This window comes from Polypterus senegalus, unplaced genomic scaffold (assembly GCF_016835505.1).
Source record: "Polypterus senegalus isolate Bchr_013 unplaced genomic scaffold, ASM1683550v1 scaffold_5736, whole genome shotgun sequence".
NCBI lineage: Eukaryota > Metazoa > Chordata > Cladistia > Polypteriformes > Polypteridae > Polypterus > Polypterus senegalus.
This window is the reverse complement of record NW_024385295.1, coordinates 88,680-106,438: the sequence shown is the minus strand read 5'-3', so window position 1 is coordinate 106,438 and position 17,759 is coordinate 88,680. Positions and strand designations below refer to the sequence as shown.

The 17,759-nt window shown below is 42.9% G+C and overlaps 1 protein-coding gene across 1 annotated transcript in view; it reads right to left on the bottom strand.

Annotated features, from left to right (window-relative positions):
- Positions 1 to 1,296: 1,296 nt before the first annotated feature.
- LOC120522273 (tripartite motif-containing protein 29-like) overlaps positions 1,297 to 17,759 on the bottom strand; it is a 40,803-nt gene continuing 24,340 nt past the window's right edge. Inside the window, exons 5-6 of the mRNA XM_039743324.1 lie at positions 12,599 to 12,616; positions 1,297 to 1,322 (exon numbers count right to left, since the gene is read on the bottom strand). Coding sequence (XP_039599258.1) covers positions 1,297 to 1,322; positions 12,599 to 12,616 — 44 coding nt within the window. The remainder of the gene's footprint in view (positions 1,323 to 12,598; positions 12,617 to 17,759) is intronic.

Genomic DNA, 17,759 nt, shown 5'->3' with positions numbered 1-17,759 from the left:
GGCCCAGGTCGCCCCCCGCCCGTGATGGACATTCCTTGGTCCCGCCTCTCTGCAGTCATCGGCGGGCACACAAGACACTAACCGCCCAACCGCGTGCCTATCAGGGGGAGGGACTTCTGGTCCGCGGCCATCTTGCCTCCCCTTCTGCGGCGGCGACGTGCTTGTCGGCAGCCTTGCTGTTGCCAGCGCCTCTCGAGCTGCAGCGCCTCCTCCTCCACAGCCCTCGCGGCTGCCGCCGTGCCGCCGAGCTCCCACAGACCAGCAGGCGCCTGCCACTGACGTGGCTCTGGGAAGTCCCTGCCTGGAAAGAAGAAAACACGCCCGGCCCCCACGGTCGGCTGCCACTAGGTAGGGAACTCACCTCCCTGGACTCGCCCAAACCGAGGACACCTGCTCGGCGTGGCCTTCTCGACGCCATGCGTCCCCGGCGCCTCCAGCAACGCACGCTCGTTGGAGACCGCTGCACTCTTGGTAGACCGCACGCCCGCCCGCATCAGGGAAATATGGCCTTCCTGCGGACTCCTGGTGGTCCGTGGGGTTCCTTTACCAGCTGGGCTGTGTGCCGCAGCACCCGTGGTATGCGTGGGTGGGGTCCCCTCGCTGCTTCAGGCCATCCACAACAAAATTTTCTAATTCAGGTCCCTGCCTTGAAACAGACGCAGCATCCTGCCGACTACCCCAGATGTGAACCCGGCCCGGACACAGACAGGCGGACATGTTGTTCATCAAACCACCACACGCTTATTTACACAAATATATACAAGTATGGTCACTCAGACCCAGTCCACTAGTGCACAAAACCCCAATACAGTCCTGGCCACAAATGCCTGCTCTTGGGGCCGCCTCCACACTCTCCTCGCGCTTCGCCCTCTTCACCCCGACTCTAGCCTTGAATGAAGGGAGACGGCCCCTTTATACAGGACCCGGATGAGTCCCAGGTGTTCCCGGCATTCCTCCTCTAGCCACGCCCCAGCATGGCGGAAGTGCCGGCTGTCCTCCCGGCAGCTCTCCGGCGCCGCCCTAATTCTTCCCACAGCACTTCCTGGTGTGGCGGAAGTGTTGGGGTCAGGTCCCCAAGGCATTGGGCGCTTCCTGGCGTGTGACCACGCTGCCCTACAGGGTGGAGCTTCCATGCCTTGTACCCGCGGGCCCCAGAGCAAGCAGGAAGGCGACCCCACGTGATCCAGGGTGAGGCGCAGACCCACATCCGGTCCCTCATGGCGCCCGGCCGGGTCATGGCCCCTGGCATCCCTGACAATATATATATATATATAAACCTGAAGCCACAGACCACCATTACCTCTGAAAGTTAAAGCCTGGACCTGCAAGAGAGTTGAGAAGACCCCTTAATAAGGAGGGGAATTTAAACTCTTGGGTTGTAAATACTTGGTAAGTGCTGGAAAAGAAGGGGGTGCAGGTAGGGCTTGTCAGACAGATATGATGGCCGGCGAAGAGTTTCACACCCACCTAGCTGAGAGATAATGGTAGATTAATTAGAGGCAGGACTAAAGTGAAATGTTGAGGAGTCAGATGAGGAAGAATAATGGCTTAAATTATAAGAATTATAATAAAAGAAAAAGTGGGGGGCCAATGCTGGGGGCTCACTGTCCCATCTTAAGTTATGTATGCATACCATACAGTAAAGCTTAATTCTGCTGTCTGTTCTGAAGTCTCCGAGTGCCTTCATTGAGACTGAGGACACTCCGCTGCTAATTTGCTTCAACAGATTTTTTGGTGAGCCTGAAGTGAAAGAAAAAGGCCAAATGCTGATCTGAAGGTTATAACGAAGCGTCCGGGAAACACACAGACGGTGTAAAAGGGTAAGCAATATTTTTCGTTGATTGTTTGTGTAGGTTCCATGGAGATCTCGCCCCTCCAGTAGAGAAGTGGCCTTTCTTTTTAAACAGAACAGTATAGTGTGGAGCAAGAGATGGGCACAGAATTGAGGTAAAGCTGGCTGTGCTGTGATGATTGGCACTGTCTGCTGTGGGATCACGTGATTGACTGAGTGTGTATGTCTTAGAAAACTCAAGCTTTAGGGACTGATGGATACGCTCTGCCCTGGTGTGGCAGAAGGCTGAATAGGTAATGAGTGTCAGTGGGATTGTGTAATTGAGCTCCTCTTTCATGGAAACACATTGAGAGCTTTTCAATGAAGACATTGCTGTTAGGAGGTATAACAATCATGGTAGAGGAGGTAGGTGTGTGCTGATTGAGATACCAGGAAAGAGGAGAAGAGGAAGGAATAAGAGGAGGTTTATGGATGAGGTGAGAGAGGAACATGCAGATGATGGGTGTGACAAAGCAAGATGTAGAGGACAGGAAGATATGGAAGAAGATGATCTTCTGTGGCAACCCCCGAAAGAAGAATAGGTGTGTGCTGATTGTTCACATTCAGTATACTAAAGATCAGAGAGAGAGAATACTCTGCTAAAATGCATCCACAAAATCTAAAGGAAAAAAAAAAGTTTAAATGTATTTTGTTTTGCTTGTATTCAGGAAAAAGGAGTAAAAAAGTTTACTTGACAATATTTTTAAATTACATTTAATACCGTGAACAAATATTGGAGTGCAAAGAAAAAGTTAAGTGACCAAAAAAATAGATCCAGAGAAAGTGGGCTCAGCTCTTGCTGGGGGACTAACACAGAAAAACAAAAAGGAACCCAGAGAATCCTACTTGTGAAGGGTTAGGGTTGTGAAGGTCAGTGTCCAATGCAGATTCAGAGCCAGTGACAAATAATGATATTGAGGTGGTAAAGTGTTACTGTAATGATATACACTGGAGCTGCATATACACGTCAAAGAGGGACACAATGCACCTTCCCATGTCTGGAAAACATTTTAAGATGGTGGGATTCTCAGGACAAATGCAATTAATACCTTTGACAGCTCCAATCAAATTCTGATATTAGCTCCTGACAACTTGCCGGTAAATTTGTTGAGAAGGGATGCATTGTGCAAGTTAAATGTGACTATTTGGAGGGTCAGACTCAAATGACAATGTGAGTTATTGCAGTGACACTTTATCTAATAGTGGACAGACCACCTCATTCTATCAGCCAAGCGGTAACTGACCTCTAGAAAGTGTGAGGTTTGTTTATTGAGTTTAAATTACTAAAAACTAGAAAGCCCAAATTGGAGTTTAATTGCCCAATGATTCATGAGACTACAAGTGACAGTCAGCTGGAGCAGGAATGGCTCTCTTGTCAGGCTGGTCAGCTTGCCTCGCACTACGCAGTGATTGGAGAACAAGGAGCCGCAGTGCAGAGAGATCACAAAGGATTTACTAAAAGGGGGTTAGAAATTCCCTCGCCGTGCCTCACATAACTTTGTTGGTAGTGCAAGGGTATGAAAGCAAAAATGTAGGACCCGTAATGAAGAGTGCAGAGTAAGTAAAGTGGAATTCAACAAATTGTCCAATCTATACTAATAAAAGGCAAAGCCCTCACTGACTGACTCACTCACTCACTCACTCACTCATCACTAATTCTCCAACTTCCTGTGTAGGTAGAACCATATGCCATGGCGCAACGCAGGAGGCTTTCACCTCTAGCACTGACGTCCAAGGTTCGATTCCGAGAGAGGGGTGCAATGAGTGTGTAAGCCTGATGAGCCCAGAATTAGGGCGCAAACACGTGTTATGCATTGTTTTCATTATTTGACAGTAAAACTATTTCTATATATATATATATATACACACACACATATATGTGTGGATGTATGTGTATATATATAGATGTATATATGTTAATATATGTGTGTGTATGTATATATATTGTGGTCTTTGGTCAAGCTTGTTATCCCGGCCAGTACCCCCAGGTCAGCCAGATGGAGCCTCCCCTGCAGTATGGAGGTGCCCCAAAGACCAGCAGGGAGTCATGGACTATGTAGTTTTTATACACGACCCTGCTGGATACCACAGGGCTGCAAGAGGGAGCTGCAGGGAGGACTGAAGAATCATTGTGCCCTATAACCCGGAAGTGCCACTGGAAGAGTGACAACTGGAGTGACGCGGCTTCCAGGGTGAGAAGAAGGACTTGTACCTGACCCGAAGTGATAGAGAGTCACATGGACTGGGGACTGGGAACACTTCCAAGTCAGGGTATATAAAAGGATCATGGGAGCTCACAGACTACAAGCTGAGCGAGTGGAAGGGTGGCAACGATCTGGGAGTGGAGGATTGTATTTGTGATTAGTGATTTGTATTTATATGAGTATAGTGGAGGAGAGGGGTGCTTTGTGCACTGTGGCATTTAAATAAAGTCGATTATTGGACTTTTACCTGGTGTCTGGAGTCTTGGACAGGGGTTCAATGGAGCGATACAGCCTAATCTGTCACAATATATGTGTGTGTGTATATATATATGTGGTTTATATGTATGTATGTGTGTATATATATATATATATATACTGTATATGTATGTGTATGTATATATGTATGTATATATGCATATGTATATGTGTATATGTATATACAGTATATGTTTATATGTGTGTGTGTGTATACATATACTGTATATATGAGCGGTAACACTCATAACAGTGACAAAACAATTACATTAACAATCATGTCACGTTATTATTAAAATGTTTCCTTTTCTTTTCTATTACTTCTTTAACACACTACTTCCGCTGCGGTTGGTATTTTGTTAGTGATTAATAAATCTGAGAATCAAAAGCTTCTAAGAATGTTATATTCCTCCATTATGGAAGGAGTGTCTAAAGTAGCCGACCTGCCAGCCTCCAGACAGTTAACCATAAAACAGAGAAACAGCTGCTGAAATCTGAGATGGAGAGTGCAGTCCTGAGCAAACTCAGTCTACACGTGACACAGACGTAGGCTTAGTGGTCACGGCTGATTCAGTTGAGGTGGGAGTGAAGCCTGAAAGCGGAGCCCTTGGAAAATTCAGTATCCACTAAAACCAGAGGTCAAGGGAGGAATTTACAGCAAATAACAGGCTGATTGCAGCAGGAGTGCTAAGAGAGACACCAAGCATTTGTAACACACCCTTCTGAAAGCTGATGGATCAAAATGGAGGTTAGTGCAGGACTAAGAGCAGTCAATGAAGTAGTGCAGGATCGGCCAGCAGATGTCTCTAACCCCACACGCTGCTCACAAATGTTCCAGAGACTGCAAGATATTTTTCAGTCATTGAGCCGTGTGCAGCTTATTCCAGCGTTCTGTTAGTTGAGGCAAATCAGCCACTGGTCACCTTTACATACAGAAAGGCTTTAAACATTCATGGCACATCTTCAGCCGAGTTCTTCAAACTGACCTGGGAGATTTAGTTTTAGACAGCACATCAATCCAGCAGGCTATGTGATGGTCTATTGTTCTGCTCATTAACACTAAAACCAGTGCCATGCAGATTCTATTAAAGTGTTTGAGAAACTGTCAAAGGGGGGTCACAGGGTCTCAAAAGCAAAACTTTAATATTGTGAGCCTGAGGATGAGGATCAGCAGAGCAACGGCTCCGTCACAGCTGGAGGGAATAAGTGAGGTACCTCAGGCAATGACAGTGGGGCAGATGGGGACATTTTGAGGAGACTTTCATGTACTGGCTTTAACTTATACTGATTCTGGAATACATTTTAAAATCAACTCTCTGAGAAACACAATGAAGGCTGCAGGGTTACAAAATGTGAAAAATCATTTGAATTGGACAATTGCTGCTAATGTGCCATTTATCTTTATTAAGTAGGAGCTGCAAACAGCTGCTTTTCTGAAAAGTATAAAATAATAATGTCTTAACATGTGATAAACTGAAAGATAATATAATGAACCAGAGAGTTAAAGGATGTGTTAATGTGTTAAATAGTAATAATACTGAGGTGAGTTTGAGTGTGTTAAATACAGTTTGGTTATTTATGTGTGTGTATGTGTTAAAGAGATCCCTGTGCAGGCATGTACAAACAAGCATAACTGTGTCAACACAAGTGCTGATGTTTGAGAGATGAGTACATTGATAAAATGTGTGCAACAATGGAAGTATATTTGTTTGTTTAAATTGTTTAAATTAAAGGAGCTCTTCATTCTAAATTAAAGAGAGATGAATAGGTTGTGTAAAAGGTCTACAGATTAGACATGACACTGAATGAGCACCACATTCCTTTAAGTACTGGCCAGGCTCAAATGGAGAGAGGGATTTTAATAAATAAATAAATCTTCTTCTTCTTCTTTTGGCTGCTCTCGTTAGGGGTCACCACAGCGGATCATCATCTTCCATATCGTCCTGTCCTCGCCATCTTGTTCTGTGACACCCACCACCTGCATGTCCTCTCTCACCACATCCATAAACCTTCTTAGGCCTTCCTCTTCTCCTCTTCCCTGGCAGCTCTATTGTTAGCACCCTTCTCCCAATATACTCAGCATCTCTCCTCCACACATGTCCAAACCAACGCAATCTCGCCTCTCTAACTTTGTCTCCCAACTGTCCAACTTGAGCCGACCCTCTAATGTCCTCATTTCTAATCCTATCCATCCTTGTCACAGCCAATACAAATCTTAGTATCTTAACTCTGCCACCTCCAGCTCTGTCTCCTGTGCCACTGTCTCCTACCCATATAACATACTGTAGCTGGTCTCACTACCGTCCCTGTAGACCTTCCTGCTCACTCTTGCTGATACCTGTCTGTCACAAATCACTCCTGACACTCTTCTCCACCCTGCCTGCACTCTCTTCTTCACCTTTCTTCCACAAACCCCATTACTCTGTACTGTTGGTCACAAGTATTTAAACTCATCCATCTTCCGTAACTCTACTCCCTCATCCTCACCATTTCACTGACCTCCCTCTCATTTACACACATGTATTCTGTCTTGTTCCTATTGACCTTCACTCGCCTCTAGAGCAGATCTCCACCTGTCCAGAGGTCTCCCTCAACATGCTCCCTACTATCACTACAGATCACATTATCATCAGCAAACATCACAGTCCATGGGACTCCTGTCTAATCTCGTCTGTCAACCTGTCCATCACCATTGTAAATAAGAAAGGGCTCAGAGCCGACCCCTGATGTAATCCCACCCCCACCTTGAATGCATCTGTCACTCCTACCACAGTCCTCACCATTGTCACACTTCCCTCGTACATATCCTGTACAACTTTTACTTACTTCTCTGCCACTCCCAACTTCCTCATACAATACCACAGCTCCTCTCAGTCACCCTGTCATTTGCTTTCTCCAGGTCCACAAAGACGCAATGCAACTCTTTCTGGCCTTCTCTAAACTTCTCCATCAACACCCTCAGAGCACACATCACATCTTTGGTGCTCTTTCTTGGCATGAAACCACACTGTTGCTCACTAATCATCACCTCACTTCTTAACTGAGCTTCCATTACTCTTTCCCATAACTTCATGCTATGGCACATCAGTTTTATCCCCCTGTAGTTACTGCAGTCCTGCACATCCCCCTTATTCTGCAATAAGATGCTGCAGATGCTCTACCAGATGGTTGTGGTGTGCTGGTGAGGCAGCATAAAGAAGAAGGACATCTCATGCCTGGACAAATTGGTGTGAGAAGGCAGTCTCTATTGTAGGAATGAAGCTGGACAGCTTAACATCTGTAGCAGAGCCACGGATGCTAAGCAAACTCCTGTCAATCATGAAGAATCCACTGCATCCACTGAACAGGATCATCTCCAGACAGAGCAGCAGCTTCAGTGACAGACTGCTGTCACCGTCCTGCTCCACTGGCAGACTGAGGAAACCCCACACTATGCGACTCTTCAATTCCACCCAGAGGAGTAAATGCTAACATTACTCAAAGTTATTGTCTGTTTTTACATGCAGTTTTATTACTCTTTCATTTATTTATTTTTTTTTGTATCAGTATACTGCTGCTGGATTATGTGAATTTCCCCTTGGGATTAATAAAGTATCTATCTATCTATCTATCTATCTATCTATCTATCTATCTATCTATCTATCTATCTATCTATCTATCTATCTATCTATTCTTAAACATCAGCACCAGTACTGATATAGTTAAGCTGCTCGATCTTACTTGTACGAATACTCTGGATCTAGTCACTACACTTAAAAGTAAAGGAGAGCCGAGGTAAAGGTCAGTGTTCAGCCCTGGATAAATGACACCAACAACAACAACAACAACATTTATTTATATAGCACATTTTCATACAAACAGTAGCTCAAAGTGCTTTACATATTAAAGAATAGAAAAATGAAAGACATAATTATAAAAAATAAATCAACATTAACATCGAATAAGAGTAAGGTTCAATGGCCAGGGGGGACAGAAAAAAAAAAACTCCAGACGGCTGGAGAAAAAATAAAATCTGTAGGGATTCCAGACCATGATACCGCCCAGTCCCCTCTGGGCATTCTACCTAACATAAATGAAACAGTCCTCTTTGGATTTAGGGTTCTCACGGAAGGGCTTGATGATGATGATGGTCACGTAGACTTCTTCCTTTTAATCCGTCCATCATTGTTGGAGCATCATGAAGCTTTGAGTAGGTGGAGGTGGCGCAGGCCACCACCACAAAGAAACCGGAAAAAGAAACAGAAAAGAGAGTAGGGGTCAGTACCGATTTTAGAGCCACCATGAATAGTTGTTATGATGAATTGAACATACAGAGTATCAGGATTAAGTTAAATTAATTAAAATGAAGTTATAAAAGGCCATGTTAAAGTAATGTGTTTTCAGCAGTGTTTTAAAGTGCTCTACTGTATCAGCCTGGTGAATTCCTATTGGCAGGCTATTCCAGATTTTAGGTGCATAGCAGCAGAAGGCCGCCTCACCACTTCTTTTAAGTTTTGTTCTTGGAATTCTAAGGAGACACTCATTTGAGGATCTGAGGTTACGATTTGGAATATAAGGTGTCAGACATTCCGATATATAAGATGGGGCGAGATTATTTAAGGCTTTATAAACCATAAGCAGAATTTTAAAGTCAATTCTGAATGACACAGGTAACCAGTGTAGTGACTAAAAACTGGTGTGATGTGTTCTGATTTTCTTTTCCTAGTTAGGATTCTAGCAGCTGCATTCTGCACTAGTTGCAAACGATTTATATCTTTTTGGGTAGTCCTGAGAGGAGTGCATTACAGTAATCTAGTCGACTGAAAACAAACGCGTGAACTAATTTCTCAGCATCTTTCAGTGATATAAGAGGTCTAACTTTACTTATGTTTCTTAAGTGAAAAATGCTGTCCTAATGATCTGATTAATATGTGATTTAAAATTCAGATTACAGTCAACAATCACCCCTAAGCTTTTTACCTCCGTCTTGACTTTTAATCCTAATGTATCCAGTTTATTTCTAATAGCCTCATTGTATCCATTATTGCTGATCACTAAAATTTCAGTTTTCTCTTTATTTAACTTGAGAAAATTACTATTCATCCATTCTGAGATACTAGTCAGACATTGTGTTAGTGAATCAATAGAATCGGGTCATCAGGTGCTATTGATAAGTACAGCTGTGTGTCATCAGCATAGCTGTGGTAGCTCACGTTGTGCCCTGAGATAATCTGACCTAACGGAAGCATGTAGATTGAGAATAACAGCGGACCCAGGATAGAGCCTTGTGGAACACCATATTGGATATCATGTGTCTTCGAGTTGTAATTCCCACAACTAACAAAATATTTTCTCCCTGTCAGGTAGGATTCAAACCAATTTAAGACACTGCCAGAGAGGCCCACCCATTGACTAAGGCGATTTCTAAGAATGTTGTGATCAATGGTGTCAAATGCAGCACTCAGATCTAAGAGGATGAGAACAGATAAATGGCCTCTGTCTGCATTTACCCGCAAGTCATTTACTACTTTAACGAGTGCAGTTTCTGTGCTGTGATTTGTTCTAAAACCTGACTGAAATTTATCAAGAATAGCATGTTTATTTAGGTGGTCATTTAACTGCATAATGACTGCCTTCTCTAGAACTTTACTTAAGAAGGCAGGTTAGAGATGGGTCTAAAATTTTCAAGAGCAGGGGTCAAGATTATGTTTCTTAAGTAGGGGTTTAACTACAGCAGTCTTAAGACAGTCTGGGAAGACCCCAGTATCTAGTGACGAATTTACTATGTCAGAACATTATCAATTAGCACGCCTGATACTTCTTTGAAAAACCTTGTTGGTATCGGGTCAAGGACGCAGGTGGAGGGTTTTAATTGAGATATTATTTTTGTAAATCAGGTAAATCTATCCTAGTGAAAGAGTTTAATTTGTTTATAACAGGATGTTGGGGTTTAGGGGATCCTTAGTGTTGGGGAGATATACTATGTTATTTCTAATATCATTAATTTTTGATTGAAAATACAGCGACAGCCTCACAGGTTTCACTGGAAGCACTTAGGAGGCATTCCTTTGAGCTACCTGGGTTTAGTAGGCGATCAATTGTTGAAAATAAGACTCTGGGATTACTAGCATTGTTATTTATAATCTTAGAGAAATAGCAGCGTCTCTCAAGACGGACAGTGTTATTGTATTCTGTTATTTTGACTTTTAATATTTCGTGGTGGATAGTAAGTTTAGTCTTCCTCCATTGACGCTCAGCTCTACGCATGTTCTCTTTAAATCAGACACTCTTTGGGTCTTCCATGGTATAACAATGCTAGAAGATTTTTTCACTGTCTTTTCAGGTGCAACTATGTCAACAGCAGCTCTCACTTTAGAATTAAATCTTTCCACCTTACTATTTACATTGTCCTCGCTATTATAGCTGGCACTATAAACGGACTGATTGCTTAAAATGTTTGTAAGTTTTAAAGCTGCTGCTGAATCAAAGAAGCGTTTTTTAACAATATGCTTCTCATGAGTGTTTTTATCATTATTTCTATATTAAAAAGTAGAAGAAAATGGTCTGATAGACCAATATCAATGATCTGTTTTATATCAACTTTCAGTCCTTTAGTAATCACTAAGTCTAATGTATGACCTGCTTTATGTGTAGGCTGATTTATGAGTTGTCTCAAATCAAAAGAATCCAGGAGGTTCATAAATTCTTTTACTTTTAGATCACACTGATTATCTATATGAAAATTAAAGTCGCCAACTATTAGGAGTGTGTCATAATTAGTAATTAAAATTGACATTAAGTCAGAGAATTCCTCAAAAAACGACGTTATATTTAGGAGGTCTATACACGGATAGTACTAGAACTTGAGAATCTCCATGAATAACAACGGCGTAGATACTCAAAGGACTTGAACTTACCAAAACTGACATCTTTACATTTTAATCAGCTCGAGTAAATGTTAGCCAATCCGCCCCCCCCTTTTTCCCTGGCGGTTTGCATGAGTAAAACTGTAATCCGGAGTGCAGATTCGATTAAAACTGCCGTGGCATCTGAACTAAGCCATGTTTCATTTAGTGCAATAAGATCTATTTTTTATCACTAATAAGATCGTTGATAAAAAACGTTTTGTTAGTTAAAGCTCTAACATTTAATAGTGCCATATTTAATGTTTCGGAGGTGCAGAGATGAGTACTATGTGCGTTATTGTTATTTGGAATAGGAACTAAATTATTATTATTAGCGCCGCTCTGTGTGTATTTTTTGTTTAATCTGTGATCTGTTTTTATAGTTTTAATACATTGTTCCTCTAAAATAGTGATTTTAATTAGATTATTGGAGTTTATGCCGTATTTCCTAGGTTTTCTACGTGCATTGAGATTGCTTATTACAGTATTAATGGTGTGAACTTTAACGGAAGACTCTATTAAACATTCATCATGTCCTGGCACAGCAGTATTATTTCGGAAGGGGTTAAGAGCAGAGATAGATAGTCAAGAAAAACGAATTACCTTCGATATGTTTTCGGAGAGGACCCGGGCGCCGAAACTGTTCGGATGCAGGCCATCACGCTTGAAGAGACGCGGCTTTTCCAAAAAGAGATTCCAATTGTTGATGAACCGACATCCTTCTTCTTGCAGAAACCCCTGTAGCCAGTTGTTCAACCCTAGCAGACGACTGTAGTACTCGTTGGATCGCCTGACGAGAGGTAGTGGACCAAACGAAGATCTTTGCCGATGGGGTCCTCTCCTTCGTGTCTCTAATCAAAGCTGCGAAGTCAGCCTTCAGGATTTCTGATTGTCGGTGCCTTATATCGCTTACGCCGCATGCAAGACGATTGATCCAACTGCCCTCTCCTTGTGTTTTCGTAGACTGCTGGCGCGCTTCATTACATCTCGGACACGAGCACCGGGAAAACAAGAAACAAACGATTTTGCATTAGGGCATGCGACATTAAGGTTTCTAACGATGGAATCACCTACCACTAATACATCACCAGGTGCTGAAGGCGAAATGGGGACGCGGAGAGGGTCAAACCGGTTCTGAGATAAAATGCTCGCCTGTGCCGATGGAGGTGCTCTGGCCTTGAACCCCCGCCTGCATAGCTGAAATCCACCGAGGTCAGCAGCGGCCGCCCTACGAGACGCTGGGTGAGGTCGGCACAACGCTGGGTTGATGTTTCGCCGGTTCCAGATGGCAAGGACGGTTTATCCAACAGCCGGGCCTTCAGATTTCTCAGGTATTTCCGTCGGGACAGGAGTTTCTGAATCTTTTCATCAAGTGCTTGGAGTTCCTCAATTACGATTTCAACGCGAGTTACCCCACTGTCGGCCATTTTCTACTTCGTGCCCTAGGAGAAATGAGAGAGAGAGAGAGAGAGAGAGAGAGGTCAGATAGAAGTACAGGCAGGCTGAATGGAGATGGAAAAAGGACAAACTGCAGATATCTTATGAAATTCTCAGAACTCGCTGGAAGTCCCATCAAGAGGCTGTGAGATCAGCAAAATCACATTTTTTTATCGTGTTTAATTGAATGCTGCCTCGAGACTCTGGGTGCTGTTTAGCACCATTAACACTCTTTTAAACCCACCTGTCAGCGGCTTGACTGTGAGTATGCCTGAGACCTGTGAGCTTTTTCTCAACTATTTTATAATTAAAATCCAAGCCATTCATTCTAACATTACTCTTACATTTGTTGACTACTGTGGGATGACAGCAGCCCCTCTAAGGACAGTGCACAGCCAGTTTATTTCTTTTCAACCTGCTGACTAATCCTGCATATGAAATCTTCCAATTATCTGCTAGATATCTTACCCTCATGCCTATTTAAAGATACTTTTAGAGTGTTTAGTCCAATTGTGTTAGCTGTTATAAACAACAATCTAACATCTGGTATGTATAATGCCAGACAACTTTAAACATGCAATTGTTGAGCATTTGCTGAAGACGCCCACACTTGATCCTACAGCTCTTTCAAACTACAGGCCTATTTCTAAGCTCTCATTTCTGTCCAAAATTATGGAGAAAGTGGTTTCTTTGCAGGTAATTTCATATCTGGAGGATAACAATGTGTATAATGTGTTTCAGTCAGGTGTTAAAAAACTTCATAGTACTGAATCGGCTCTGCTGAAGGTAACAAATGATATTCTATTAACTTTGGACTCTGGCTCTTCTGCAATATTAGTCTTACAGGATCTCAGTGTGGCATTTGACTCAGTGGACTACGGGGTTCTGGTAAAATGGCTTGAAAATGAAGTGGCCATTCAAGTCTGTGAACTTAAAGGGTTCGTGTCCGACCTGAAAGGCAGAACTATGTCTGTTAACACAGATGAGAGTTTCTCTCAGCCATCTCCCCTCACACGAGGCATCCCTCAAGGTTCTGTCCCGGCTCCCCTTCTTTTTTCCCTTCATCTGCTCCCCTTGAGGGCCATCTTTTACAAACACGACATCGCGTCTCATTCTTATGCTGATGATACGCAATTGTACCTCAAAGTTAGTCCTGACTTCACTTCATCTGTAAAAAAGCAGTTGAAATGCTTTGATAATATTAAATATTAGATGGCACAAAGTTTCTTGCAATTAAACGAAAATTAAACAGAGGTCATTATTTTTGGTCCTACCCCATCTGCAGTAGAAATCGGCATGCACTTACGATCTTTGGCAGCAATGATTAATAATGATGTTAGAAACCAGGTATCATATTTGAGTCATCACTAAGTTTGGAAAAACAAATCTCCACGGTAGTAAAGTAGTTTTTACCAACTGAGACAAATCTCTAAACTAAAATCCTTCTGTCACAGAAGGACTTGGAAACAGTCATTCATGCTTTAATGACATCTCAGCTGGATTATTGTAATTCCTTATATGTGGGTCTGCCCAAATCTGCTCTGTCGCGCCTTCAGCTGGTTCAAAACACTGCAGCGAGATTCTTAATTAGGTCAAGAAAAAAGGATCACATCTCCGCCATTTTAGCCTCTGTCTCCAGTGGCTACCAGTGAGGCATCACATTGAGTTTAAAATCTTGTTAATTTTTAAAGCCTTGCATGGTCTCGCTGGCTCCAAAATACATCTGTGATCTCCTTCACCCCGTGTGCCACCAAGAGCACTGAGGTCATCTGAACGACTGCTCCTTGTAGTGCTGAGATCTCAGCTGACGTCGAGGGGAGATAGAGCTTTTTAAGTTGTTGCTCCAACGGCTTTGGAAAGACTTGCCTCTGCAAATCAGGTCTTCATCCTCTATGAGGTTTTTAAAAGTCGGCTTAAGACCTGCTTGTTTTCTTCTCTTTCATTGTGTATGATGGGATTGTGGTGGATGTACAATTGGTTGTTTTATTAATCTGCTTTTTTATGATTGTTTGTATTGTGTTTATTTTAATGCTTTTTTGTACAGCACTTTGGCGCAACCTCTGTTGTTTGAAATGTGGTTTTATAAATAAATAATCTAATCCAATCAGTACACTTCTCCACTCCTCAGGCATCCTCTCACTTTCCAAGATTCCATTAAACAATCTGCTTAAAAACTCCACTGCCATCTCTCCTAAACACCTCCATGCTTCCATAGGTATGTCATCTGGACCAACGGCCTTTCCATTCTTCATCCAGGCCCCAGTCAGCTCGGATGGGCTACAACACTTCCAGCATCATCACACTGAGCACTGGAGCACCGCAGGCTGTGTGCTTAGTCCATTGCTCTTCACCCTGCTGACTCACGACTGCAAAGCCACGCACAACACCAATCACATCATCAAGTTTGCGGATGATACGATGGTGCTGGGACTGATAAGCAGAGATGATGAAAGAGCATACAGAGATGAGGTGAAATGGCTGACCGCATGGTGTGAAGACAACAATCTATCTCTCAATGTCGACAAGACAAAAGAGATAATCGTGGACTTCAGAAAATCACGTCCTGCCCACATCCCGCTCAGCATCAACGGTTTAGATGTGGAGATTGTTAGAATACCAAGTTCCTCGGTGTGCACTTAACGGAGGAACTTAAGTGGACACATAACACCTCATCACTAATCAAGAAAGTCCAGCAGAGACTACACTTCCTAAGGCGGCTGAAGCGAGCACGTCTTCCCCCTTCCATCCTCATCATGTTCTACAGAGGCATCATTGAGAGTGTCCTGACCAGCTGCATCACTGTCTGGTATGGCAACTGCAACATATTCAAACACAAGCGCCTGCAAAGGATAGTGAAGACAGCAGAGAACATTATTGGGGTGCCTCACCCTTCACTACAGGACATATTTTACAAATGCAGTGTCCGCAAGGCCTGCAGCATTGTGTAGGACCTCTTAAACCCCTCACATGGACTTTTCACACTTCTGCCATCCAAGAGAAGATACTGCAGCATCAAAGCCAAATCTGCGAGGCTGCAGGAGAGTTTTTTACCCCAAAGCTGTCAGACTCCTTAACACCAGGCTGCCCCCTGGGACCTTCCACACGGGCTCATCCACCACTAAAAACAGAACTTTTATACATGAAAACCACTATCCTGCTAAGATGAGTGTGCATGTAGAAAAGAACTGAAAATCTCATACTGACCTCTAAGGATTTTGACACTCTTGATATCCTTATGCTATGAAACATTCTGACCTGTCATTGTTTACACACGTCTTAAACAACTATTATCATACACTGATCATTTCTGTATTATCTATATCTATTATTTATTTATTTATTTATTTATTTATTTATTATTTATTTATTTATTATATTACATATCTTACACATCAATATTGCTGCTACTTGTTTGTCCTATCTTTGCACAATGTCTTGTCTTGTTTGCGTTTTAATTTAAAATTTTAAAATTTTTATTCTTTTTTTAATTTACTATTTGCACATCATATTGTTACACTGTGGACCCTGAGCTTCGCAATTTCGTCTATCTGTATACTTGTATATGGTTGAGATGACAATAAAGTTCACTTTGACTTCCTCCTTGCTAATCCGTTGCACTTCCTGATTCACTATCTCCACATCATCCAACCTCTTCTCTCTCTCTCTCTTCAATCATCAGCCTCTCAAAGTACTCTTTCCATCTGCTCAACACACTCTCCTCACTTGTGAGTATGTTTCCATCTTTATCCTTTATCACCTTAACCTGCTGCTCACCTTTTCCAGCTCTGTTCCTCTGTGTAGCCCACTGGTTCTTTTCTCCCTAGTTAGTGTCCAACTCTCATACAACTCATCATACGCCTTTTCTTTAGCCTTCGCCACCTCTCTCTTCACCTTGTGCCTTATCTCCTTGTACTCTTGTCTATTTTCTGCATCTCTCTGACTATCCCACTTCTTCTTCACCATCCTCTTCGTCTGTATACTCTCCTGTACTTCCTCATTCCACCACCAGTTTCCTTTTCCTCCCTCCTCTTTCCAGATGTCACACCAAGCACCCTTCTTGCTGTCACCTTTACTACGTCTGCTGTAGTTTCCCAGTTGTCTGGTAATTCTAAACTGCCACCCAGTGCCTGTCTCACCTCCTCCCTAAATTCAACTTTGCAGTCTTCCTTTTTCTACTTCCTCCATTTGATCCTTGGCTCTGCCCTTACTCTCATCCTCTACTTGATCTCCAACATCATCCTAGAGACCACCATCCTATGCTGCTTAACTTCACTTTCCCCTGCCACCACTTTGCAGTCTTCAATCTCCTTCAGATCAACTCTTCTGCATAGGGTGTAATCTATCCGTGTGCATCTTCCTCCACTCTTGCACATCACCCTATGCTCCTCTCTCATCTTAAAATACATATTTACCACAGCCATGCCCATCCTTTTCACAAAATCCACTATCTTCTTACCTTCTTCATTCCTCTCCTTGACACAATACCTACCCATCACCTCCTCGTCTCCACTGTTCACTTCACCAACATGCCCATTGAAATCCGCTCCAATCACCACTTTCTGTCACTTGGGTACACTGTTCATCACTTTATCCAACTCACTCCACAAATCTTCTTTCTCAGCCATTGCACACCCAACTTGTGGGGCATATGCACTAACAACATTCATCATCACACCTCTAATTTTCAGCTTCATAATCATCACTCTCTCTAACACTCTTTTCACCTCCAAAACACTCTTGACATGCTGTTCCTTCAGAATAACTCCTACCACATTTCTCCTCCCATCCACACCATGATAGAATAATTTGAATCCACCTCTGATCCACCTGGCCTTACTCCCCTTCCATTTAGTCTCTTCACGCACAGTATATCAACCTTCCTTCTCTCCATCATATCTGCTCCCCTTACCAGTCATACTGCCAACATTCAAAGTTCCTAGCCTCAGTTCATTGATGATCATTGGTGTATGTGTGTGTGTGTGTGTGCCCTGTGGTGCGCTGGTGCCATGCCCAGGGATTTGTTCCTGCCTTGCACCCTGTGCTGGCTGGGATTGTTTCCAGCAGACCACCGTTACCCTGTGTTATAATATAGCGGGTTAGACAATGGATGGATGGATGAATAAATAAAATACAAAAATAAATAAATAA